General features: G+C 40.8%; 1 protein-coding gene across 1 annotated transcript; it reads left to right on the forward strand.

Moving 5' to 3' along the window:
• LOC146760289 (AF4/FMR2 family member 4-like) lies at window positions 1-27,919 on the forward strand. The gene is made up of 21 exons (XM_085551403.1): window positions 1-57; window positions 347-1,138; window positions 2,409-2,453; window positions 3,378-3,464; window positions 12,130-12,166; window positions 13,887-13,935; window positions 15,244-15,264; window positions 15,817-15,871; window positions 16,883-16,920; window positions 17,260-17,422; window positions 17,937-18,872; window positions 19,553-19,641; window positions 20,734-20,971; window positions 22,847-22,944; window positions 23,517-23,580; window positions 23,729-23,865; window positions 24,268-24,339; window positions 25,368-25,461; window positions 25,976-26,019; window positions 26,858-27,078; window positions 27,655-27,919. The coding sequence occupies exons 1-21, from the start codon at window positions 1-3 to the stop codon at window positions 27,771-27,773; spliced, it is 3,456 nt and encodes a 1,151-aa protein (XP_085407529.1). The 3' UTR covers window positions 27,774-27,919.
• The last annotated feature ends 55 nt before the right edge of the window (window positions 27,920-27,974 follow it).

Genomic DNA, 27,974 nt, shown 5'->3' on the forward strand with positions numbered 1-27,974 from the left:
ATGGATAACTATGGGCAGTCAGTTCATACTGGGAGCAACAGCTTCTCCCATAAAAGGGTGGGGAAGGTGGAAAACACCAGTGTGATTTTTCAGTAATTAGAGATCAGCATAAGAAAAGGATAAGTGCTACTGAAGTACATCTTTTCTTCATGCCACAGGGAGTGAAATTACTGCTTAAAGAACAAAACCTGGGAATTGGGAGCACTAACAAAAAAAGACTTGGATGTTAGCCATGATTTTAGCCTTAAAGTTTAGATTAATTACAATAGTTGTCAAGTCAATTAACCAAAAATGAAATTGTGTATTTTAAAGCTGTGTTTTGCATTTTCTTTAATGTTTTTCACAGACCAGCAAAGAAGACAAATTATCTAGTCGCATTCAGAGCATGCTTGGTAATTATGATGAAATGGATGATCTTATAGGAGATAGATCGCTACCAAAGCCTGTTGGAATTCCCAAACCTACCGTACCATCAACAGCAGATGAAAAATCAAACCAAAGTTTCTTTGGTGATCAGAGACATAATACTAGTTCACATCAGAGTAGCAAATGGACTCCTGTAGGACCAGCACCCAGCACTTCCTCGCAATCTCAGAAACGGTCCTCGGGTTTACAGAGCGGCCACAGCAGTCAGCGTGGCAGTGGCAATAACAGTAGCAGCAGTGGCCAGAGGCATGACTGTGACTCGTACAGTAGCAGCAGCAGTCGCAAAAAAAGCCAGCATGGATCGGAACACTCCAAATCCCGTTCTTCCAGCCCTGGGAAACCTCCTGCTGTTTCTTCATTAAGCTCCAGTCATTCGAGATCTCATGGAAGCGATCATCACAGCAAAGAACATCAACGCTCAAAATCTCCCCGGGATCCGGATGCCAACTGGGACTCCCCTTCACGTGTACCCTCATTTTCAAGTGGACAGCACTCTAACCAGTCTTTTCCACCTTCGCTCATGTCCAAGTCCAGTTCAATGTTACAGAAACCCACTGCTTATGTAAGGCCAATGGATGGACAGGAATCCATGGAACCAAAGTTATCCTCCGAACACTACAGTAGTCAGACTCACAGCAGCGGTGTGAATGAGCTGAAGCCTAGCAGCAAGGCACATCTAACCAAGCTGAAAATACCTTCTCAACCACTCGATGTAAGTTGTTATCTATTTACTGGATTCTTGAATGTCAGTCCCTTTGGGCTGGGATTTTCCAGCTTCTTTAAAATCCCAATAAACTTAGTTTATTGTAAATTTTATATTTTGTTAAGTAAAGCATCTTAAATTTCCACAGTGAAGGCCTGTATTTTCACTGGGAAATGCACAAATGCTTCTTCCATGTGGAGATTGTGGCTTTTGTTAAGCAAAGCCGATGAGATGTAGTGAGAAAGGCTAACCTAACCCAGACTAACAAGTTTTCCTAGAGTATTTTAAATTATAGTCAGAAGTTGGTAAAATAGTAGGATACTCACAACTATTTTGACAACCTGTATGCGTGTATTGTCTTCTCTGGGAGCCATGTTGTCCTAGACAAGAGATCCTCTGCCTAACTCAGAATTTCATTTGAAGAATGTAATAATTTATAGATAGCCTCGCCTAAGCAAACTAAGGTAACCCCAAAGCACACCAAACTGAAAAAGGTTCAGACTTCTCATAAGGTGTGCTGAATACAGAATACTGTTGGGCACAGAAATTGACTGTAGCTCACATACAAGGAGAGTGCCTTAGTAATAAAATGTCATTGCATCTTGTACTGTTTGACAACCATTTGTTTCTGGAATTTCAATAAAGAGCAAAATAAGATCCAGGAAACAGATAAGGAGAGCTGAAAAATAAATTATTTCCATATTCTGGAAGACTTCACATGTTAACATTAGTGCAGTAAAATGTGCAGTAACTTTGCTTCCTTTCTGTTTGTAGTGTCAGGGATGCAAATGATTTATAGTTTCATAGTTATTGCTGTTTCTAGTTTCATGCTGTCATCTATGTTTTACTTGATAATGCATTTTGTCATTACTGCATATTCATGGTCATCCATTTGAGTTCAGATATTATCCAGTCGCGTCTTAACAGGAATGATTGAAAGCTATGATTTTTTTCCCCCTCTCACAGAAGTTTTTAGTGTCTCTGACTGCTTAAGATCACTTTAACTGTCAAATGAAAAGTAAGAGATTACTGTGGCAGTTTTATAGATCTGATGTATTTGCTTTTCATAACTGGATGTGACTCATCCTGTAAAAATCTGAATCTATCTGATATTAAAATTAATGTTGCTGAAAAGAATTAGCAAGATCTGTTTGTATCTCTATAGAGTCTAGATGAATCATGATAAGGACTGAAGTTTATTTTTAACTGCTTCATACCCCTGGGATCTTTTAAAGAAGGTCTGTTATAGGAGACATTAATCTTGAGTTTTGATTTCTAGGCATCAGCATCTGGTGATGTGAGCTGCGTGGATGAAATTCTAAAAGTAAGTTCTCTGGGCTTTGTTCATAACTTACTTGTTGAATACACAAACGTTACTAAGGAGGTGGAAAGTGCTCTACAGTGGATTAGTACCTTTCAAATTGGTTTGACTGCAATTCATTACAGGAGGACTCCTCAATCAATCCTCTAAAGTAGGTAGACTGGGGAACACTGGAAGCAGAGCTGTGTGTGCTGGGCATAATCATCTCCTGGGTTTCCATGTTGAATTGCATTTCTTCTATCCCAGCCCTCTGCTATTATACCCAGAGTTAACCATTTCTTCCACCAAAGTAGAGTGTTTACATTCCAGTATCAGTTTAGATTATAATATTTTTTTTCTATCCAGCAGCACATCCTTCTTCTTCTACCTGTGTTATTTTCTCAAATCTTTTTATCCCTTGTGTGACCCTTGTTCATGTCTGCTGTCACAAAGGTGTCACTGGATGCCCTGTGAGCATTTGCATCACTGACTTGCTCTGATCTTCATTACTCCACGGTTATTGCAGATGCTCTGAGTGAACACAACACACTTTCTTTCTGGCTTCAAGCTTTTGATTTATCACTTTTCTCTTCAAACTTTCTGTGCTTCCCTTTTCCAGGTTTCTTCTTTTTACCCTTAGTCTCACATATGTTCTTCACAGCCTGAAGTAATCAGACTTTAGTTTCTGTTCGGGCAAATCAATTCCATTGATTTGTGCCTTTCTTGTTTGGTTGCTATGTCTTAACTATCTGTTCTCATGGGTAGAAATTCTTTTTATGCAAAATCTTCATTATACATTTGGGAAATGAAGATTTGAATATAAAGCTTAGTGAAGTATGAACAGTGAACTGCGAATTGAGAGGTGGTTGCTGTTCAAACCAGGATTGTAACTTGGAATCTTTGTGCTTTTGCTTTGCTAATAGCTGTTCTTTTTTGTTCTGGTTACAGGAGATGACCCATTCTTGGCCTCCTCCGCTGACTGCTATTCATACACCATGCAAAACTGAACCATCAAAATTTCCTTTTCCAACGAAGGTCAGTGTTGTGGTCAAGTACTGAATGCTGTTAAAAGAATAGATCCTGTTAGAGGTCAGGATTTTGGAACTCTTTTATATTGAGTTCTGTGTAGTTCTGTGTTTGTTTCCATACCTGGAATCTTTTTATCTTCACAACATTGTCGCATCTTCACAACAATGTTCTTACAAAGAATGTTGTTTTGCTTCCTCTGGTTTACACACACAGAGTGATTTGCAAAGACACATGTGGGGCAGCTTTCCTTTTTGTATTAAATTCTGTTTCATAAATTCAAGCCTTTTAAATGTAACTGTGAAATTTTAAAATGCCATGGAGCCTTTTTCTTTGTAGGGGGAATACTTTGTACCATTGTGTACAGAAGCAAGTATTGCTTACCTCTATCTGACAGGCAGTGGTAAATACTAAGAAATCTAAATGTACTTTTCTGCTTAAACTGAACTTTCCTCATAGTTTCGAAGTCCTCCCAGGGCTGGGTCTTGCACCCTCAGCAGCAGTGCTTTCAGTCACACTGGCACTGGTGATTGTTTGCCTTGAAAAGCTGCTCTGTAATCTGAAGTATTTTGTTGGCTGATGAGTGTGCAGGGGAGATAGTTGTGGGTTGCAACTTTAGCAAGTACAGTTTGGTTTGAGGCAGCTGACTAATATATGAAATCATGTTTTACTTCCTGTATCTACTGATTATCAGCAGTTGATTTAAGTTGAGAATAGAATTCTTCTCAAGACTCAACATATCTCTGAAATGGGTTGCTGATGTGGCCTAACGCTGTATTGCAGAAGTTATGGATGCCTTTTAAAACTTGCCTTCCTAATCATGAAGACTCCACTGTTCCTGGTTTTGAAGCACCATTTCACTGCTCTCTGTTTCCTGTTTGATCCAAGTTATTCCCCAAACCATTCAGTGAAATACTTTAAGATTTTCTCCCTGAGATCTCTAATTTGTTGCCTTGTGTAAGGTAACCTAAAGAATTACGTCCATCATTGAGAATGTGCATCTGACGGCCCCATGACCAAGTTACACGCTGATCACACCAATATGGTGAGCTGTAAAATGGCGTTTAATGAACCGTGTGAGACCCTTATATAGGGCTCCAATTTCAGCCTCATACATATACATTACCGAGCACGGGGAGGCCTATCGCGTTACATCCCGTGAGTTCGTGCCGCCTAATACATCATTTCCCCCTCTCCATGCTCGATAAAGTATGCCCCGTTACATCCCGAACGCTAATCCTTAATCCTAATATAAAAATGTTAGTCTCTATAATTTAAACTTAATAAGTTATCTAAAAAGTGAGGTAGACAAGCTACAGAGGTAGGTAGTGCAATATCTAATAACATCAGTAGTTTTCTAATGATTATATCCAAGGCATCTTGGGTTTATACAGTTCCTTCTTCTCAAAGTTTATCATATACCCGTTGGTACTCCATTTTTTCGTTAAACATTCTTTCTATCATACGCTGTAAACAACCCTGGACACATTGAAACAAACAAGGTAAGCAAATCATTAAAGCTAAAAAGAATAAAATACCTATGATTAATACTTTGAGAAACTGCTTAAGCCATGGGCCCAGATTACCAAACAGTCCCTCCAACCAGCTTCCGAATGCATCATCTATTGCGATCTTCTTCGTGTGTTCTTGCATCCATTCCAACTTCCTATGTATCGAATCGCTGTGGTCGCTCAGATTGAAACAACACATCCCTTCAAAGTCCTTGCACCCGTGCCCTTGAGCAAGCAGCAGAAAGTCAATTGCAGCTCTATTTTGAAGAACAGCGTGTCTGATGTTGTTAACGTCCATCAGGAGTTCCGACAGGACTGCTGTGGTGACATTAGCTTGCTTCACGGACCAGCATGCCAATCTCTCAATTTCTCTTAGGGCCTGGGCTGAAGCTACTCCCGGAGCTAAGACGGATGCAAAGATTCTAGCTGTGGGACCCCACAGCTGAACCTCATCACTACAATCCTGGTCCAATGTTTTTATTGACCTTTTCTGGCGTCGAGCTCGATCGATCTTTTTCATAACACTTATCATTGCAGTGTGATTGGGAGCCAACAAGGTCAGCTTTCCCAAATAACACGGCCCCCCAACTGGATTCTTTGGTATCCCTTGCCAAGCTCTATCCCCACATATCAAAAATATGTCCTTAGGAAGGGCCTTGGCTGTACCATTGCAGTTTATTCCTTCCCCAGCTAAAGGTTCTTTTCGAGAACAACAACCAGAACATGCCAGATCGTCAGGGCCCCAGTAGCATGAGAGATTATAGGTGGACCCGTTAGGATGACATACCACATACTTCTGATTGTAAGAGAGCCACCTCCCACCCTGCTTTATGCATTGGTCTGCAAATCCATTCTTGGAGCCATCCCCGGAGCAGGGACGGGAGAATCCCTCCACCCTTTCAGCTGAGAAACCACAATATGCCCCTGACAAGCTATATATGTCAAATTGAATGGGGTTAAGTAAAGTAAAGGGTTCCGACCCAGTTGTTCCCGAGAATGGTGCCCCATTCCCGAGTAGGCCTTCCCATACCCTGCGATTGGACAGTTGACCCGGTGTCCTAAAACCCGAAAAATACAAACATCTAACCGGGCGTTCCCACTTTTGAGAGTTCTTATTCCATGTTACGTTACCAACCGATTGGGATCCAAGAAGCTGCAACTCTGGTGGATCCCAGGGCAAGGAGGTGTTCAAGGATCTAATAAAACATGCAGACATTCTGGCCCAGTCAGTGAATTTAGACTCAAATGCTTTCATAAAGAAAACTTTGTCCACTGCATCTCTCTTGCAGTTGTTCTTATGCACATATCCGTTAAACTCCTTTGGGTCCCACCTGGGTACACCTATAAGGCATGTTCTAAACGGTGATGTGGCTGACTGCAGGCTAAGGCAGAAATCTTTCTGCCCAGTTCGATTAGACCATGTAACCAAATATTTTCTGGTTGTGATGTTAAGTGAGTACCCTCTCCCCCGGTAATGAATGCAATTACACAAAGACACACAGCAAGTGATACAACAGATGTCCTTCTCGTTGGTACTAGCAGCAGTTCTTTATCTGTTCTTTTTCCTTTTTCTGAAGAGTCACTTTTATGAGCCTTTTGCTTCAGGCAATCCTTTATAACAGAAGTCAGCGCTTCCTTAGGCAGTTCCGATCCTTCTACTGCCCATATCAATCGATTGGCAAACTCAGAGAATGACTCTGAGGGACCCTGCATAATCTCTGACCACGGGGCTACAGGCTCTGCTTTTCTTATAAAGTGTATAAAAGCAGAGGTAGCTGCCCCCGTGGTGGCAAGCAGCTCTCCTGGGCGGAGGTCCCTAAGCTGCCTCTCTGCAGATCCAGCCAAATCCGCAGATGAACCTGAAAGCCTCATTAAATCAGTTTTTGGATCTCCCTCCTTCCCATTTGCTGGATGCTGTGGATCGCGCGCAGCCTGTGCTAAAACAGCTTTGAGTTGTATTATCCACTCCTCCTTCCACACAGTAAACTGTACTGGTTCGAGGGCTACTCTCATAAGGCTTTCAATATCATATGGGAGTAGGGGACCTGGGGCTACGAGAGCCTCAAAGGCACTCATTGTCATCGGGGATCTCAATCCCTTTTTGTCAATCGCCTCTATAAACCGAGCAACTGCTTTTGCTTCCAAAGGTACCCAAACCGGTCCCTCCTGTTTGACTACAATTGGGAACACCGCCCAGTCCCGCTCCTTGAGCCCCACCTCTCGCATTGTATCGCAAATGTCAGTCCAATCAGTGGGCTTACGCGATATCTCTCGCTCCTCCCACTTCTCCCCCCTCCTCCGGGGAACCACGACCGACTGGGTGGGGACAGGCAATTCCTTCCGTTCCTCCCCTTTCTCCTCCCCCTTCGCGGGAGACGAAACCGACGGGGTGAAGGCAGACAGTACCTTTTGTTCCTCCCCTTTCTCCTCCCCCTCCTCGGGAGGCGAAACCAAAGGGGTAGGGGCAGGCAGTACCTTTCGTTCCTCCCCTTTCGGGGAATGAGGTCCCTCCTCCGGGGACGGGTCTAGGGGTGGCTTAACGCCTCCACGGCGCGCCTCCCCCCATGACTCTCCCTCCCTCGGACAGGACCCACCCCCCTCAGGTGAACGAAAGCTCTGCAAACAGGGGTATAGGCGGGGATAATATGGCGGCGCCTCCCCAGATGAGGCAACTTCCGCCATCCCTTCCGGAGTTGTTTCGGGCGCCGCCATGGCCATTGTGAAAACGGCCGGCGTGGTCGGCGCCATCTTGGGTACGGAGTCGCCGCAAGGGAGCGGTTCCTCCGCACCCTCCGGGACCCCAGACGTCCCGGAACCCACCCCAAAAACCCCATTCGCGACTGCCTGGATCTTTTTCTCCTCCTTAGCCGCTTTAAGCGCTCCCAGGACCAAAACCCAGGTTTTTAACTCCTCCGCCTTATAATCGTTTGTTGCTCTTAGGAGCAGGGCAGCGGTGAAAGATTCCCACCGCTCCGAATCGAGCAAATTACAAGGGGAGGGTGAAAGCTCCGCTTCCTGCAAAAAAGTAATAACGGCAACAATCTCCTTCTTAGAAGGAGCATTCCTACCGCAGTGGGTTTTACAAACCCGTAATAGTACCTTTGTGACGGAATCCATGTTTTTTCTGGTGCTCGACACCGTACGTCCTCGCACCCTTTGTATATATACCCGGGCCCAAAGTCCCACGGTCTTCCACGGTCTTACCGCAGGATAATCAGTAGCTGCAGTCAATATATCGCCCCTCCGGCGCTTCCACGGGATCTAACCGCAGGATTCGCGTCCGTCTCGCGGTTAGCCGTCGCACACTCACTCTCAGGACAGCCTCACACGGGGCACCAATTGTTGCCTTGTGTAAGGTAACCTAAAGAATTACGTCCATCATTGAGAATGTGCATCTGACGGCCCCATGACCAAGTTACACGCTGATCACACCAATATGGTGAGCTGTAAAATGGCGTTTAATGAACCGTGTGAGACCCTTATATAGGGCTCCAATTTCAGCCTCATACATATACATTACCGAGCACGGGGAGGCCTATCGCGTTACATCCCGTGAGTTCGTGCCGCCTAATACATCACTAATTAAATGTTGTAACAGTTTTTGCTGTTACGTAAATGCTCTGTCGTCAACTTTCTAGTCCTCTTAACATGGGGATGTTTTTGAAATTACTTTCCCATTTGAAAATCAGCTTTAAACCCCCAAATAAACAAGTTGGATTACTCTTTAATAACAATCCAGTTTAAAAAGAAAGTTGTTCTGTAATTTAGATTGTTTGGCCACAAGTAAATGTTCTCATGAGTGCCTCATAGCAGTTATCTCAGGGTGGGAGAGATGTTGGAGCTGGTGATGTACCAGGAGAGCAGTGTGTGAATGGAGCTTTCCAAAAGGCTCCGACTACAACTCATGGTTGCTTTTTGGCCAAATGTTCCAGGCTGTGTGTTGTAAGTGCACATCCACCAAAGTGCCACAGGCTGACAGAAGGTTGGATGGTCCTGGTACTGTCACTGCCTGGGTAGCCCAGAGCTATGGGCAGCTTTGGTGTCAGCAGCCTGTGTTGCCTATGTTCTTCTCTCAGTGGCTGTTTGATTCAGGGGGGGAAAGAAAGTGTGCAGAAATACAAAGGCCTTTGTGCTGCAGATAGGAACTGCATAATACTGCACAGCCTTGTTGACGTCTGAACACAAAAGGGAGGCTGTGTTTTTCTTTCTGAATCTGTCAACCTTGGATTCTGTTTCTTCACAAAGTTTGCGAAAAAATTCCATGTATGGCTGCCCTGAGCCTTTCAACTTTCTGCCAGCCTATTTATTTTGTGTGCGTACATCTTAGCCATGGAACTTTGTCAAATTCTCTGTTTCCAAAGTCTGTAATTTCCTCTGCCTTCTCCCCTCTGTCATTCTTGGCAGTGGGATTTCTCCAAATTCCAGCAAGTTAGTGAGCCGTAGGCTTGTACAGCCTAGACCCGGAACAGAATTCAGAAGGCTGAACACAGCGCTGGTTTACTTGAATCAAGCCACACTGTTCTAGAAAATCTTATTCTCCTTAACTTTCTATTTATTTACAAGTTATATGCTGCAGCATCTCACAGCATTTCTCTTGTGTGCAGAAGTCTGGTACACTTTGCCTACATGTAGAAAATGAGGCTCGTTTTGGTGGATGGGTGGATTTTATGTCTAAGATTGCTGGCATAAGATCATTTTCCCTGTGTGCAGCAAGTGTTTGCAGGGACCCAAAATCCTGAGTGGGGCCTGTCTGCATTACTATAAATATATCTTATAATTATCAGGAAGTCTTTGAATCAGAAGATAAAACTTCATGAAAATAGGTCATAAAAAGTTTTATGGGTGCTGTGAAAAACAGATTCCTGACTCTTGATAAAAATGTTATCCCATCACCTAACGCTCTGTAATTTCATCCTGTGTAAGTCTTTAAAGCCAGAGGTTCACAGTCAAAAACTGCAGAGCAGGAGGACTGGTGTGTTTGTAAAATATATTCAGAAATGCAGCTGTTTCTTATTGGATGGAATCTTTCCATCATAGAACAGGGAGTGTGATGTCACTGACAGCTGTTATGTCTGTGTACCTGAGCGGTGACCTGCAGACGTCTCTGAAGAGGTGCACTGGTCTCTGGGTTTGCTCAGTGTCCCGTGCTGTAGTAGTTGTGAAGGCAGCAGTCAGTTGCGTCGATCCCTTGTGATCCTTGTGATCCAGAAACTTTATTCTGAGAATTAAAAGTGAGGTCTGACCTGGGTTGTCAGATATTAAATGGAAATGGATCCTATTCACCACAGCCAAACCAAAAATGGACAGGTAAGAATTATGTACCTGACTACCATTCTAATCACCATTTTGTGTCAGAGTCCAAGCAATGGTTTCTTACCTGTTGAAGTGTCTTCCACTTAACTTCAGCAATCTGCTGTGCTTTTGTGAAAAGCATTTCCATCCTTCCAAATGTTCTTAATTTCTTCTTTCTCAAGAAATTGGACTTGAAAAAATATATATTTCTGTTTATTTCTTTATTAATCTTTGAGTTTCTGAGAGACGTGTATTCAGAGGCAAAATAGATGGTGAGTTATTTGGAAGAAGTTGCACATTTAAGCATAACACCTCGTTAAAGTGCCCTTAACTGGAATACTGCCTTAGAAATAGGAAGCTGGCTGAGGTAAGCACTGAGGCAGACACTTTCTGTAGAATTTATGGTATGTACATTGATGAGAACAGTCCCAGTTACTCATCTTGTGCTCAGCACAGCGCAGTCATTCTGCATATGTGGTATTTTGATTACTGTAGGGTCTTTTTTTTGGTTTTACCTACATTTTATCAGGTACTTTTATCAAGTATTTACCTACTTGTCTTAGTTGACAGGAAAAAGGAAACTGAGGAATCATGCTTGTACTCATTGAACCTGTGTGAAAGATAAGAATCAGTTTGTATTCTGAAGAGAGTACGGCTTTTGCTCTCTGTTGAAGTAAGAAGACTTCTGCAATTTGATCTTGACTTTGCAGTTTAACCATAGGTTGATTTTAATGTCTCTTCTTTCAGTCAGTAAAGATGAAGGGCATTGGGAACATCTTAAAGTTCCCTAAGAGGTTTTGTTTTTGAGAAAATTGCACTCTTTCTCCATTCCACTGACAATACTCATTCAAGTCATGATTTCAACTGCTGCCACTTTTGAAATAAAAATGTTAAAGGAAGTCAGATATATGTAAGTATGCCTTGCCATGTAGAGCTTTTGTGTGTTTATGAAGTTACAATTGGAAACTGCATTTATAAATTGCATCACGTCACTGAGCTGGCTGTTTGTGAAGACTGCTGCACAGCTGTGCCCCAAACCCCTGCAATTCACTGTCACAGAGTACATCTATCAGCTTGGTGAATTGACTCAAACATTCTCTGTTTTTATGCGTAAGGTCAGCAGTTGTCCTCATTTTAAAAGGAGGTCAGGAAGGTCCTATTTTAAAATGGCACACTAGCTTAGAAGTAGGTTTTCAGTAACACAATACTCTCTGATTATTTGTTTATTTATTTATTTTTTAACATTTCAAGTGTTTGATAACGTACCGTGTTTCAGGAGGCAGAATTGGGTTTTCGGGAACAGGAATACAGAGATCTTGCCAGCGCTAGAATTGGCGAGGCTCTGTCTTTCAAGGCTAGTTTCATAGACAGCAAATCCACTGTGTATCGAGGCAGGTATTTATCACTGTCTGTTGGCTTTTATACAGCCAGGTTGCTCAGTTACATGAGGATTTGGATGAAGGTGAGAAAGGGAAGATGGGGTTTGCAGAAGTTGCACAGTTTCTGGAGATTCAGGTACTGTGTATGACCACTGCACGTGGCCCATCTTCCAAGCAAGCAAGCAGGGACAGATGGGTCAGTGGGACAGATGAGCTAAGGATTCTCTTCCCATGTACTCGCTGCTCTGTCACTGCTGGGGAAGGCAGCTTGGGCCCAGGAAAGGGCTCCCTGTTTCTGTTTGGTTGTTACCACTGGGTTTTGTTTTTAGCATGTTGGTTTTCTTTGGGAGTAGGTGTTGGTTTTGTTTTGTTGTTGTTTTTTAAAGGATATGTGCCATCCTTTAAAGTCAGAACAATAGCTTGATTATGGCATGATTTTTGAGATGTTAAAATTCCCTTTGAAAAAACTCCTGTGATCTTTTGTTCCCTTAGGAGTCTCAACAGTCCAGTTTTGGCACTGGAGAACAGAGTAAGTACATTAAACTTCCTTTCCTATGTGCAGTGTTTTTGTTACAACTGAGTATTCTTAGTACCCCTTAAGAAGTCAGGCCATTAGATCATGAGACCTCTCCAGGCTGGTAATGGAATGGGTTGCACGTAAAAATTGTCCGTATTTTCTCAAGACTTATGAAATAAACACTTGATTTTATTTGTGGCTTCTTGCTGAGAACTGGAAAGTTAATAACTGTTGTGTAACTCACTCATAACTTCTAGAAAAGGGGAAAAAAATAAAATTGTTTCTTTAAATTGTTGTTATTTTTTTAATTCTCGAAAAATAGGCTTCCTTGGTTGATATGATTGAAAATAGCTGAGTGTGAAAACACCCACAGAGAAAACCCCTGGGTATGCTGGAAAGCAACGAAGTTCATATTTTAATAGAAAAAGCACAATGCATTTTCTTCCTTTTTCTTGTCCACTTTCGCATTATGGATATGAAAATTGAAGAGAACTGCTCAAGAATTGTTAATATTCTTGAGTGTATTATCCCAGAATGTATTTCCAAAGTCTAGACAAATGCACCTTTGATTCCTATTTGACTGTGTCTTCATTTTGAATATTACTGAAATGAAGCATTTAACCAGGTAACATATCTGGCAAAAATGAATTAGATTTGTGCTGTTGCCTTCCAACAGTCTTACCAGTCCCTGTCAAAGTGATTAATCAGATTAAATAGTAAAAGCGGAATGGTTTATTCTTAGGTATTCACAAGCAGCTTAATCTAAACTCCTAATACAGTGGGGAATTAAGGAAACAAATTAAAACTTAATTCCATAAGGCTAGCCAATAGGTTACATTCTGGAAACAGCTGATCTTTAGGTATGTCATCAGAGAGGCCAAATAGATAAAAACACAGAACCATTTCTCAGCTCCATTTTCAGTTTTCTGTGACACTTCCAACAACCTCAGATATTGTTTCTGTTGTGCTATGTTTAGTAATTTACTAGAACTAAAGAACAGGGAAGGAAAAAGAAGACAAACCAAAAAGCAGATTATATCACAGTGTTCTAACTGTAGGGTTTGGTTTATGAGTTTGCTTTTTGTATTTAAAGACTTTTCATTCACTAAAAAGCTGCGTAGGAATGCTGAAACAGATTAAAAACTTGATTTAATTGATCTCCTCAGCATGTAGAGGGTAATAGAATAATTTTCATGGGAGGGTTTGGGCTCTAAGGTCCCTTAGATGCCATCCAGTTCCAAGCTTCCCCCCAGACCAAGCTGCCCAGGTCCCACCCAGCCTGGCTTCAGGGATGGAGCACCCACAGCTCTCTGGCAGCAGTGCCAGGGCTTCCCCACACTCTGACTAAAGAATTTCTTCCTAATATCTAAGCTAGACCTATCCTCTTTTACTTCAGGATTGTCACTTGTATCCTACCTTGATAGAAGCAGAAGTTTTTCACACCTTCAGAAACATATTAAGTGTGTGTTGGTTTAGACAGCAACGATTTAAAAAAGCCTTCTAGATTTTCTTGATTAAGGTCATTGCTTCTCTTGGCAGTCTGTCTCTGCTCCTCTCTCACTTGGTCAATGTGTGAGAGGCTGCACCTGACGTCAGCTGGTCCCTCTTTCTCCTGTTCACTCCGCCATTCTTGAGTTTGTTTGGCTAAGCCTGTTTAGTTCTGTCCACTTTGCAGTGACTGTTTTGCTGTCTGTGTTCAAAAGAGTACAGCGTTATTTCTTTTTCCTTCTAGAACGATATAATCCTTCATCAAAAACATCCAATGGCCATCAATCCAAATCGTAAGTAGCAGCTGAGAAAACATTTCTCACGTAACAGTCAACTTTTAAAAGATTCTGGAAGTAGCTGTTTCTTTACCAGAATGTGTCAGGTCTTGCACACTCTTTGCCATGCTTTACACTTAACTGACAGGAGAGGGAAAAAAAAGTTGATTTCAACCTATTTTCAGGAACAGTAGGGCAAATAATGGCACACCGGTGTAACAGGTGCGCTGTGCCTTCCTTCCATCCCCCTGCTTTCTTCTCAGCTGTAGGATACTGAGCAGGAGTTTGGCCCTAGGAATTGGCTGGTGAGCTGGAAGTGTATCAGTGTGTGAGAATGGGCAGGATGGGACAGGATTTACTAAACGTGCATTGCTAAGCTGTCAGCTGGAAGCAGCTTGTTGCAGTTGCACAAATAGGATGAGGAACTGTTCTGTTATTAGAGGAGACAGTAAATTAAGTTTGAGATCTAGTTAAGTTTGTACGAGTAGTTACTCATTCTCTTAAGTGACTGACAGGCATTTTTATTAGTTGCGTACACAGACCTAACATTATGCTTCATTAATCAGACATCAGAAAGAAAAAATAAAAAAGCAGCAGGAAGAATCTAACTGTCTTCTGCCCTATTCATACCTGAAAATTGATTACATTCTGTTTAAATACAATTTCCAAACAAAAAATGCCCATTCCACCTGATGGAATGTTTACTGAAAGCAACTGCAGATTCTGAAGGTATTCTAAGTTAGTATTTGCTGTGATGCAGTTACGAAATGAAGTTTAGTTTTTCTGTTTACATTTTTAGTATTAATAAGATTAAAAAACAAATCATCTGTGAGAAAGAAATGGGAAATAATTGAAGAGTGGCTTGTTCATTTATTTATTTATTATAGACTATGTCAGTTCCTTAAAACATGAGGTTTCAGATGTTTATACACAGCCACTTCAATAAGTGGTAGCAGTAGGAGTTCATCATTTGGCTTTTCTTTTTTTATAGCAGTGTAGTCCTCTATGAAAGGGCTGTGCTGGTTCCAGAATGGGAGGGTGTAGGAAGGTGCAAGAACTGGAGTTAGCACTTCACATTAAAGTGAGGTGCATGGGAAGAGGGGTGAGGAGATGTTTGCTGTGTCAATAGAATTTCCGATAAAGCGATTGTGCTCTGTTAAGAAAGCGTTAAAAAGTGAGATAAATGCATCTTTTGATAAGGGTAGCAGCTGAAAATAGATGTCTAAGTAGATTCTCGAGGTTGCTGTTTCTTTTCAGATTATAAGTAGAGCAGCTGTACTGTGAAATTGGGAAGTATTCTAATCCTTTCTTATCTTCTTTCTCCAGATGTGAATCGAACCAGACAGAGTAAGACGTTTTATTTTTGTAACGAAGGTGTTTTTAAATAAGCACAAATACCCCACTATGTTTTCTTTGTGTTCCTGTACTTTCAGTGTCATGAAATAGTATGTGTATGTATGACTACCCTAAATAGGAGCAATTATACCTTTGAAGAATAGTAGAAAATTTATGATGTCGAACAGTTGGGATTTTGCCACTAGACATGAAGCAATCACATTTCTTAATTCAATGGGAAACAGTATTCTTGTCCGTGGTGTGTAAGAGGTTGAACGCAGATGTTTTAGCTCCACCTGCATTAGTAAAACGTGTCAGAATTCCTTTCTAAACTTTAAAGAACGAACAAAGGAATCAAAGCACTACAGCCCGTAGTTTTCTTTAAAGAATGACTTAACTTGCCATTCTTAGACATTAAATGTTTTAAATGGTAACTTGTGGATTTCACCCACACACCCAGCTCTGTAGCATAAACAGTAACTTGTTGGAATATAGAAGAGTGCTTTGAATGTAATTAAATTACATGGAAAAACTTGTCTCACTTTCTCCCTTTTACTTACTTAGTATGTTGAAAGATGACTTAAAACTTAGCAGTAGCGAAGACAGCGATGGAGAGCAGGTATGTTCACAAGATACCAAAGATTCAGTAGAATAAACCAAGTGTATTGATGGTTTGTTACATCAGCAATGTTCAGTAGTCCAACAGCAAACTGAACAGCTGAAGGAGAATTTGCAATTGAGGTACAAAAAACAATTAGCAAGTTTTCAAACAAACTTCAGGTACTCTAAAATGCAAATGTGAGGAAAATGATCTGGTTTTGTGAGAACAGTACTTTTTTTTTTTACCTAGGGACTCATGCTTTGATGATTTCAAATGGGCTTTCTCTAAATGTGGAATGGAAACAGAGTCAGTTTCCTAACACACACAATGGGCTGCCACCTAAGGGAGAGCCCCTCATGTTCTGTGCTGGCTAAAGAGTGCATGGCACACAGATGTCCATGCAGTAACTGTTCGGGATAAGAGCTGCTGTGTGTGTCTTTTACTCCCAGGTTGTTTCTGTAACTATAAGTCTAGCAGCTCCTTTATTTTTATCGTATCTTTTGCTCCTTGGCAATATTAACTCTGTGCATCTCCAGCCAGAGATGGTGTTCAGCCTGCTGAATTAAACATACCTCTTGAGTCTGTGCTAACCAGCAGAAGTCCATGCTGCTTTTTTTGCTGTTCTCAGTTCCGCTGTTTGTTATTTTTTCACATGGAAAACTTGAAGATGGTGCATTTAGTTGTTTAATTACTGGGACATGGAACATTTCTGGAATAGCACAGTAAAAATTTGTATCATCTGGTTCTAAAACATGGCATGGGGGAGTGGAGAAAATAGGAAATCTCAGAACTACTGTCAGAATATGGAGGGTTCTGAGATGACACGTTTGTGGTAAAAGCTTGGAAAGAAGAACTGTGATTTATTTTTCCTTTTGTACAAGCCAAAGGCAGGCAAATTTAAACCTCTGTATTTCTGAATTAGAGCACTCTTCAGGCTAAGTATTTAGAATCTTTAAGACTTGATATCAATACTTTGCAGTGTAATTGCATATGCTTCTAGAAGCCTCATGCTCTTCTTCTTAATTGCAGGACTGTGATAAAACAGTTCCAAGGAGCACACCTGGAAGGTAGGCATTCCTTTACTTTCTATGCTGCAATCCAATGGTAGTGATGTTTGGTCCAGTCAGCGCTTCTGGCTTGATCTCGTTTCTAAAATCAGTGTTAGTTGTTTGTCTTTGATTAGACCAGAAGGTGATTAGAGTTTAATCAGTGGCCAACACATATTCTGCAAATATTATACTGACAACATTGTGAAGGGGGGAGGGGAACAAGGTGAATTGTGCTCAGTTGAACTCTTTAGCAAATGTTAGTTAAAATATTACATTTTATTCTTCCTAATGGAAGAACTTCCAGGATGCCTTTGCACTGAGTAATGTTTGTTTATTTTTCTTCCTTTTTGTTTTCAGTAGTTCTGAACCTTCACAACATAACAGTGAAGGAGCAGATAATTCAAGGGATGACTCAAGCAGCCACAGTGGGTCTGAAAGCAGTTCAGGATCTGACTCTGAAAGTGAAAGCAGTTCCAGTGATAGTGAAGCTAATGAACCATCACAGAGTGCATCCCCTGAGGTAGGATTTGTCACGCATTTGGGCTGTCATCAGGCATTAATCCTGAGTTTTAAAAGCAGAAAAAAATGAACATGTTCTCGGTCTCTTTGTTTTTTTTTAACAAAAACTTGTCAAGTGTAGAATTATTTCCACATATTTCCACATATTCTTTTGCTAAAGTACCTGTAATTTGACATGATAACTGTATTTTCTATAAGCACACATTTGTTATTTGAGGTGATTTTTACCATAGTTATCTGTTGGAGTGCAGAAGACATGGGAACAGTAGCTTAAAAACCAGTAGCTTTTAGTCTGGAATGCCATGGCAGCAAGTGCTTCCTGTGGACTGCAGTTCTTCTGATTGAAGGAAAAAGCAGACCTGCTATCTGTAGTTATATGCATTTTTCATTAGTTACTGACCTCAGATGCTCGAGTGCACCGCTTGCTTTGGCTTGCAGCACAGTAGGGCTGCAGAAAAGATGGAAGCCACGTGAAACACTGTATCTAACAGTGCTTTATTGAAATTTGTTTTTAGCCGGAGCCACCGCCAACAAACAAGTGGCAACTGGATAACTGGTTGAACAAAGTTAATTCACATAAAGTGTCACCAGCTTCTTCTGTGGACAGCAACATCCCATCCTCACAAGGCTACCAAAAAGAGGGACGGGATCAGGGAACAGGAAGTGGGTACGCTGATCAAAGCGGATCCAAGGACTCAATTTCTTCAACACCAGGGCGAGATTCCAAACCCACCCAAAAGGGCTCAGAGAGCAGTCGTGGCACGCAGAAATCACCTGCCCAGAGTGACAGCTCAACACAGAGGAGGACCGTGGGTAAAAAGCAGCCCAAGAAAGCAGAAAAGACATCTGTTGAAGAGCCTAGAGGAGGTCTTAAAATAGAAAGTGAAACCCCAGTAGACATGGCAACAAACATACCTTCAAACAGGCATAAGGCAGCCACTAAAGGTTCCAGAAAACCTAATATAAAGAAAGAGCCCAAATCTTCCCCTCGGCCTACAACAGAGAAAAAGAAATACAAGGCTTCAAGCAAATCTGCCCAGAAATCCAGGGAATTCATAGAAACAGATACCTCATCCTCTGATTCAGATGAAAATGAAAGCCTGCCTCCTTCATCACAAACACCCAAATACTCCGAGAGCAATAGGACTCCTGTTAAATCTTCCATGGAGGAGGATGACAGCTTTTTTCGGCAAAGAATGTTCTCTCCTATGGAAGAGAAAGAGCTTCTTTCACCACTCAGCGATCCTGATGAAAGGTACCCACTTATTGTGAAGTGGGTACCTTCACAAAATGGATACCTGAGCCTCTTATCAAGAATACCAGGGAAGCCTTACAAGGATGCTGATGTGCCCAAAGTGGAAAAGAAAAATGTGCCAGAGAAGCATGCAAGAGAATCTCAGAAGCAGCCTTCTGATAAGAGTTCCACAAAAGGCAAAAGGAAACATAAACAGGTAACAGTATCGTAAATAAAATCTTGCCTGTTATCTTAGCCTTTTAGTATCTTGCTAAAGGGGTTAAGCATATGGCCCAGTAACCAATGTCATACCTCACTGCAGTGGCTCAGTAATTTAGGAGATTACTTTGCCTACCTATTCTATGTAGAATAAATTGATCCTTCCTGTGCCGTTGTAATAGGGAATATTGGAGTTTTCATTCATGAAAGGCAGAGGGTTGTACCTTTAGATGTGTTAGCACTGTAGCTTGCATTCCTGGAGGTAGCACAGATTGTGTATCCTCTTAAACTCTTCAACTTTAGGATTAGGTTTATATAAAAATCTGGTCTTCGACATCTCTTACAGACTCCATGGGTTTTACAGTTCCTGGCATTCATAAGACACCTGTGTTTGACTCCCCAGCATAAAATCTGATTTCATACCAAAGCCTTTGGCAGATTTTTGTTATTTCATAGTGATATGCGTGTTATAAAATGAACAACTTGAGACTGCCACTTTTCAAATATATGATACAAGGTAGTTGCTTCAGGGGATGTTTCTGTAGCCTGTACAGGTATTATTCTGTACGCTGCAAGACACCCACTGAATTAAATCCGTTAAATGTGAAAAATTACTGTCTTTGTGAAGCTGTAAATGTAGACATTTATCTGGATGTGTTTCTTGTTTGCTGTATTCAGAATGAGGATGAAAACAGAGCCAGTGAAAGCAAGAAAACAAAACTGGAAGAAAAAGCTCCATCAGGACACAAGACTTCTAGCAGTAGGGAGTGAGTATCTTGCCTGTCTTTTCAGCACTGAAGGCTCAGAGTGATCAAGGAGAAGACTCATGCCTGTATCCATCTCTCCCTTACCTTCTTCTCCTTCCTCCACAACAAAATGTCTCCTTACTAATCAGTGGGTAATATTTCATGGTTTCTGATTCTTCAGTTTGAAGTTTCCATTAGTTGTTGGTGGAAATTCATATCCATAACTGAAAATATTGACTAGGTAAACCCTACTATGAAGGGTTCACCTTTTTCAGATCAAACAACAGACAGCTGGTATAATTATATCATGGAAAAAAAATTCTCTACAGCGAATATTTGTTGAATTACTGATGTGTGAGAAGCTGCAGCTTCTGGCTACAGATGCTAGAAGTCTTTCTGAGTTAAATGCCTTCTTTGTTTCTGTTAAGAAATGTAGAAAAAAATGGATGCTCGTCTGTCATGTTTTTTTTCCTTTAGTCCTGATATTTTGTTTTGTTGCTGGTGTGATTTTCTGAAGGGCACTTGGTTAAATGCAACAAGATGGTTTTTCAAAAACTTCATGTAAATAGTTATTTTGTGTACTGTTCTCTGTGAAAAGGGATGCCAGAATTAGCAACTGGAATCCTCAGCAGCCAAGGTAAGACTGTACCAAAAGGCCAATGGCTTCTAGAGAACAGTTATCTGGGCCATCTTTTTTCTGAGCTGTTAGGCTGACTTGTCTGCAATAGACAGACTGGCGCTAACGCTGGCATTCATTTCTAACATTACAAGTGTTTAGGGTGTTTTTAAGAACTGTTGAGGGATGTGGTTTTATGGTTAGAACTTGCCTTCTGCGTTTTCAGGTCAGAACAGATAAAGTGGTGAAAACTAGTTTAATCAGGCTTCGTAAAGTTTAGTTACTGTGGTGATAATTTGCTTCCTCTGAATCTGTCTTGCTATGTTTAACATTAAAAATCTTGTTTTATTATTTTTTTTTTGGGGGGGGGGAAGGGAGAGGGAAAAGGCTTAAATGGGGGAAGGGTGTGGAGAGAAAAAAAGAAGTGATGCTGGATTTTTGTTTTATTTCTATTTTGAAAAGTAAAAAACAAAACTGAATGTATTCATTTTGTCCAGGTCTTTAAAACCAAGTGCTGTTAAAGAGAAGGATTTACTGCCATCTCCTGCTGCCCCAGTCCTTCAGAAGGATTCCAAACAAGAGCACGGGTCCCGGAAGAGGACAGCCAGTCAGTCATCATCCTTGAAGTCAAGCAGCAATGTTAGTAAGGACAGCAGCAGTGGCAGTAAAAGCTGCTCATCTTCTAAACAGAGGAAGATAGAGGGAAAAGGTTCTGGCAGTGCTAAAGAAACAAAGGTAAAGGGCTTGTTCTGTGAATGCCTTGAACTTATTTCTTGGCTTTGCATTTTGACGTGCAGTGTCATCTAAATAATTTGCAGTTGTTGAAATGTAATTAGTTTCAGATTTGCCTTGTTTCGTACCATGGTGCTTAGACTCTAAATTGGAAAATAACTTAGGAGAGATTGTCGAATGCTAATGTTTATTCCTACCAAATATTTATGTTAATTACTAAAGTGCATTTAGTCATCTTTTGATGACAGATGCTGCGTATTTGCTGTTTAATTTGTTAATGAGAAATATCACTACAAATCTGCTCACACTGAATGACTAATGAGGTTACTCTTATGTCGCTGGAGCAAGTACAGATCTTGTCCTCGTTTTAAGGAGAACAGGAGCTGGGTCCGTGCACAGTGCTGAGATACAAAGCTGTGGCTCTCATTTTTCACCCTAGGATTCTAGAAAGGTTCATCTGATTCCAGATCAGGATGGTACAGAGCTCTCTGTGGTTAGAGTAGAGAAAACACTGTGGAAAAGGTGATGCAGAAAGTGTTTTTTAAGCAACTTAGATTAAGAACATATGTAGTTGAAGGGTTTCAAAAACATTATAAGATGATGATAGTGTAAGGTCATGATATGTAATGTGCTTTTTCATTAGTATATAAATGTGTATTACTGGACAGGAGTAAACTTGTGAGCACATCTGGGTATCTTCATAGAGTAATTTCTGTTGTATAACCAGATTTGAGTGTAATATGTTCAAGTTGGAGGGATTTCACCTTTATCTTTGGGATTCCAAATGTGCCATTTCTCCTTGATTGCTCTGAAGTGTTCAGGAAGGGTAATTGATTTGGGGAGGAGTGAAGCAGCAAATTGCCATCGGCAGTGGCAGAAAGTAGCTTAGTCATTAGGGTGGAGTCCATGCAATATTTAAACTGGGAGACCTGCTGGATTAATTTACATGCCATTACTGTGAAATTTTAGAAACCTGGGAAGGTTGTGTGCATCGGTGTCTGCACTTACAGGAAGCCTGTAGATAGCAGATTTGCATCATAGACTGCTGCTCTGGCCTTTCCTTATTCATCAGCATAGAACTGTCCCTAAACCAGATGTTAACTTGTTTGATGTTTTTCTTTTCATTCTTTGGAAATGCTGCATTTCCCTGCATGTTTTGGTGGTGTTTTATGTTACACTGGTAGTTAGGGCATTGCTGTGCAAGTGCAGTGCCTCGCAACTTTGAGATCCTTCTAATTAGCAAGGATCTGATAAAGGCAGGTTATTAAATACTCTGTGTAATTGGCCTTTGGTCACGATGACTCCAAAGAACTAAAAGCACACTGAAGCTGGGAAATTGCCTTATGCTGTTGATCTAGTGAGAAGAGATTCACTTAGAATTCACAAGATGTTTTGATGTCCCTTCTTTAGCCTGAAGTGTCACATTGAGCCATGTAAAATTAAGGGGAGCAAGGGCAGCATGTTGTGAAGACAGCTGTTATTTCTCCTTGAAGTTGGTGTTTCTGAAATACTAATCTTTTCTACCCAGAGACATTCAGTAGTTTATTGTTGAAAGACATGAGAAGTCATAGAAGTATATATAGCCTCTTTGTTCAGAGTGGAAAATCATGATTTAGCAATAAGGGAGATCTCCTAGTGTAGTAGGGCTCAGCTTAATTATAGCCTCTGTGTCATCCCCTGTGCCAGCATGAGATGAAAGCCTCAGGGAAACAGTGTTATTGTATGGTGAATGGCAGCTAAAGCAGCTACTAAACTGAACTTACTGCTTACAGAGTGTGAAATCATGGGAAAAATGTGTACAGTAAATTCCTCTTTGTCTTTGAGAATATAAAAATAAAAAAAAGTCTTGACATGATTCGGTGACCATTTTCCTTTCAGGAGAAGATTCTGAACAATTCATTGAACTGCCCTCCTGTTTCTGCTCCATCTACAGAGAGCTCAAAGTCCAGAAGAGCAAAACTTGTTTTTGATGACAGGTAAGAAAAGCAGAGGGTGCCTTTCCCTTTTTGGGGGTGCTAATCTTGCAGCACAGTGAGCTCTTCTGTGGAGAAGGGTTGTCCTGTTTGCTTCACAAAAGATGCTGAATACTAGTTCATGCTCTGGAGATCTGCATGCTGTTCTGCAGCAACGTGCTTCTCTGCCTGCTTTGTGCACCAAATATTTGGCAGATGGTGCACTCCTTGAGGAGAAACTCTAGTCTGCCCTGTGTGTTCCTGCAGAGCGTGGATGGACCAAACAGTAGATCTAAACAGTCCAGGGTTGTCCTGTTTTTAAGTGTTGATGTATCCATCACACACTTTCAGGATATCACTGCTGCCTGTTCTCTTTTAACAGAGTCTGCTTTGCCCATGGTGAGCAGTTGTTGTCTTTGGTAGCAAAGAGGAGTCTTCATTTTTTGAACCCAAATGGGATTGTGATGCAGTACCTCCTGTTATTGTAACTTGAGTTAGAGGGGGATGAAGTGAAAGCTGTAACATTAACAAACTTTTGTCATAAAAGGAAGTACAGAGTAGGTGGTCTGACTCCTTAAATGTGTCTTCTATTGTAGGACTTACTCAGCTGATCATTATTTACAGGAAGCAAAGAAGTTAAAACATAATGCAGATGCATTGGTAAGCAAATCTACAATGTTTATCCAGTATTTGCACATTATGCTGGGGTTTGTTTACTGCTTGTGCTGTGTTGCTGCCTGTCTGTACTAGAACTTTCTGGTATTTCCTCTCAATATTTTCCTTATTTTTTTTTATCCAATCTTCTCAGTCTGACAGGTTTGAGAAGGCTGTGTACTACCTAGATGCAGTGGTGTCATTCATTGAGTGTGGGAATGCATTGGAGAAAAATGCTCAGGAATCCAAGTCCCCGTTCCCTATGTATTCAGAAACTGTGGAATTAATCAAGTAAGCGCTGTAAAGCACACACAGAACTCAGATGGTTGGGGAAGAGGGCTGGAAATCAAAGCTTCTGCATTTTACTCATGTTCTGCCACTAACTTTTGGAGTCCCTTGCTCTGCACTAAGAACGGATCACTAGCCACTTTGTTCCAGTTACTGAAGCTTCAAGTGTGTTCTTGAGGGCTGAGATCCTTTATTCCAAAGTTTGTGATGTCTTAACAATTTGTGACATGTGCAGAGCAGAACTATTCCAATTATTGCCTAGCCACGTTCTGTTTAGGGTCTGAGGGAAAGACCTGAAACAGTGAAGGAGTTGAAAGTTGAATTTCATAAGAACTTGGTGGCTGATAAATGATTGTATAATGTTTCATTTATTTGATAGTTTTCTTGTTGGTGATTTGTTTATAGGTACACTATGAAACTGAAGAATTACTTGGCACCAGATGCTACGGCTGCAGACAAAAGGCTAGCAGTGCTTTGGTATGTGTATCCTGAACTTTATATTACACACTGATTAATTACACACACAGATTTCAGTCTGTGAAATGCTGTCTTACACTGAGTTTTCAGGTGTTTTGAACCAAATAGGAGTTTTCTGTTTGACTGTTCAGTACCATTGATGCTATAGATCGATTACTGTAAGGGCTTGTTAACAACAGCAAAGTCTTTCAGCTATTAAGAAAATGACTGACTGACTTCAACGTTGTTAATATGGCTAAAAATGATAGAGGTGCCTTTGTGAATTTCATTATCCTTAGTGTTTTGATAAAGTTACTGTTGATGAACTGAGCTCTTCATTTGCTCTCTTTGTAAATTATAGTGTTCCAAAATAACAGACTACTGTTGAGTTGGTTGCATGGTCAGCTGATGTTGGGCTGTGACCTAAATGCTTCGGGAAACTTTGAGATTACATTAACAAGCAAACTGTTGTCTGGTCTTGGCTTTAATTTTAGTAAAATAACATAATCAGAGCACCCTGCTTTACTCATTTGAATGAATTTCCAGTTCTGTTTTGAAACTTTCTTGGAAAGGAAATTATCTATTGGATTTGGGAGGAGTAGCAGAAGGAGGGTTTGGGGTCTTTGCTGTGTGTTCACACAGTGATATGGCAAAACTTGAAATGGCTGTTAAGAATTGTCATTTGCCTTCTGGACTAATTAAATGGCTGCAGCAAGCAGTTGAACAAAGCTGACTGTGTCAGGTGGAAAAGGGAGGGGGGACTATAGCAGCATGCACCAGATTCAGTGTGTCCTGACATGAGAAAAAAGTGAAGGCTGTATCAGTAAAGTCACTGCAACCTAGTTTCAGCTTAAGGCACAAAACTGTTCTTTACTTTCTTGAGAAGTAAAGGTGGTGTGGGACTTTGTCTAGTTACAGTTTGACAGTTGGCTGTTTAGTGTTGGGAGAGAAAAGCTTTTAAAAACATGGGTACTCCATTTTTGACTTTTGGTATGTTGTGATAAGCTTGACTTTAACTGGAAATGTTTTGTTGTTCTGTCTTTGGTTAGTCTTCGGTGCCAATCTCTACTATACCTAAGGCTTTTCAAACTGAAAAAGGAAAGTGCATTGAAATATTCTAAAACTCTGACTGAACATCTGAAGGTAATTGGATATATATTTTCTTCAAATATTAAAAAACTAATCAAATTGAAGCTCTACATTACTTAAAATTCCTCTGCCTGGTATTCAGATTGCTGCACGTGAACTTCCAGTATGCCCTAATTTAGGAATGGACCTTGAAAGTACATTCAAGCTGAGCAGTTTGAAGCTGGGAGGATACAGCATGACTATGATGTCATCAACCCATTGGTCCTAATGATAGCTTCCTATTAATATTTTGGTGCAGCTTTTAGTAAATTTAGTTGGCTTCAAAGAGAATTTTAATTTTGTTGTTGATATAACAAAGTTAAAACTTTGCTGATTTGTGTCTTAGTCATCAGTGAAATGGATGCTTTTCCCAATTTTGAAAGTACTTTGATATTATTTAGGATATTTTGATATTATTATATGCTTAAAAGAAAAGCCATGAGAACTCATGTTCAGAAATGAGCAATTAAACAACCAGATAAAATATAATTAGCTGAGGTATAAACATACGTTTACTTTTTCCCAACAGAATTCCTATAATAATTCTCAAGCACCGTCACCTGGTATGGGAAGGTAGGTAGTAAAAGTTTACCTGTATTTCTATGTTTATAGCTCATTCTCCACATAAACTGTGAGTTTGAGGTGCTCAAAGAGCAGCTTTTACTTTCTTGAGCTTCTGTTGTTTTTGTTCTAATTTCTAATTGTTCTAAGGTCTAGATTTTGATCCATTTGTTCACGTAAGTGTTCTGATAAGAGGTTGAGAAATGTGCTGTACAGAGATATTCTCAGGCAACTCCTTGTTGGGAGGAATGAACAAAACACTTCTCAGTGTGTCCTTAACACACAGGTCACTTGTCTCAGTGGTTTGTTGTTTTATGTAATGCTTTTGCTCTCAAAACAATAGCTTTATTAGTGCTGCAGTGATGCACTTGTAGCCCAGAAGGCTACAAGTGCTTTCACAGTAAGCTCTTCCATGGTACAGCAGTTTACTTCTGTTCTTGAAACCTGACAACAGACTTTTTATAGATTACTCTATCAAAACAAAACAAAAACCAGAATTTTAGGAGGGCATTTCAGATATGCATCATGTTATTTGAAAATACAACAGCAGTATAATTGCCTTGCTTTAATTTTTTCATTATTACTATGTGAGGTTCAATTTATTTAAACAACAGATTTGATTGAAAGATGCTGCATGTTGATTTGGCTGTGAGGCTAAAATACAGGAGCTGGAGGAACATGAGAGGTTTTCAAAAGCTCACTTGTTTTAGGGCCAGTCCTGAGTTCTCAGTGTGTGAAGTAGGAGTGCCTTAGCATCCCATGTTCTGAGCTGTAGGAAGACATTTGCATGACACACCTGACATATCTGTGTGCGTGTTTTACAATGTAATGTTTTCCTTTGGATAAGCAGCAAGCCTGTTGGTATGCCGTCTCCAGTCTCTCCAAAGCTGTCTCCAGGGAATTCAGGAAATTACTCCTCTGGGGCAGCCAACCCTTCAGGGAGTGGGTCTTCAGTGACGATCCCCCAGAGGATCCATCAGATGGCAGCCAGCTACGTCCAAGTTACATCCAACTTCCTCTATGCCACTGAAATTTGGGACCAAGCTGAACAGCTGTCTAAAGAACAGAAAGGTAAAGGTAGGCAAAGGCAAGTTGTAACCTAAGATGTATACATTGTGTTAAATTCTAACAGGTTTTCAATTTTGGAGTTAACAGTGCATAATGATAAATAATTGGGTCCTTTGTAAAAGAAAGATGGAAAGTAATTCCTTTGGTGACAGCGATGCTCTGGGCTGGCTGTCCTGGTTGTCAGGTGGTGTTGGAGATCTAACATTTCCTACCAGCTATGCTTAAAATAAATAAATAAGTCTTGCATTTCCTGCAAGTTTTTCTCTTTAGGAAGTAGAACTTGGTGCATTTCCTTTTCTGAAATCCTGGAGTGAATATACACATTCGAGGGAGAAGGCCAAGAATGCTTTGTAACAGTTAGGCCGCAGTGTAATTATGCTTACCTTCTGCAAAACAGTAAAGAAATGGGCTTAGAAAGGATCTCTTTCTCTTTCTTCTGCCATCTTCAGCCGTCTTTCATTTCTTTTGCCTTGATCTGCAATGTTTGTGCTGAGGTGGTGTTCTTTTAGGGAGAGCAATATTTCACTTACGGCAGCCAATGAGAACGACTGTGCCTAATTTGTGTTTCTGTTGTTTTAGAGTTCTTTGCCGAACTGGATAAAGCTATGGGCCCTCTGGTTTTTAACTCGAGCATCATGACAGACCTAGTGCGTTACACCCGTCAGGGACTACACTGGTTGCGCCTGGATGCCAAGTGATACTTCGAACTGAAGGAATGGAAAATTGAACACATTTTTCTCGCTGCCTCTGATTTATCTCCACAACACTGTGTCATGTCAATAAGGAAGACTGCCATAACACATTGCTTAGTTGACACTAAAAACAAAGAATGCTTTCACATGTCTCCCATCTTGATTTGTGTTTTGTGTTTTAACCCAAAACGATCTTGTTAATGAACT

This window comes from Coturnix japonica, chromosome 6, assembly GCF_054131305.1.
Source record: "Coturnix japonica strain WE chromosome 6, WE-NBRP24, whole genome shotgun sequence".
In the NCBI taxonomy this organism is placed as follows: domain Eukaryota; kingdom Metazoa; phylum Chordata; class Aves; order Galliformes; family Phasianidae; genus Coturnix; species Coturnix japonica.

What these genes read in the sequence shown, in the direction of transcription:
- LOC146760289 (XM_085551403.1), top strand. Translation starts at nt 1, where the DNA reads ATGGATAACTATGGGCAGTCAGTTCATACTGGGAGCAACAGCTTCTCC. An exon ending in AATTTCCTTTTCCAACGAAG is followed by an intron (nt 3,465 to 12,129) that starts GTCAGTGTTGTG and finishes TTGTTCCCTTAG; the next exon opens with GAGTCTCAACAGTCCAGTTT. An exon ending in AACATAATGCAGATGCATTG is followed by an intron (nt 23,581 to 23,728) that starts GTAAGCAAATCT and finishes CAATCTTCTCAG; the next exon opens with TCTGACAGGTTTGAGAAGGC.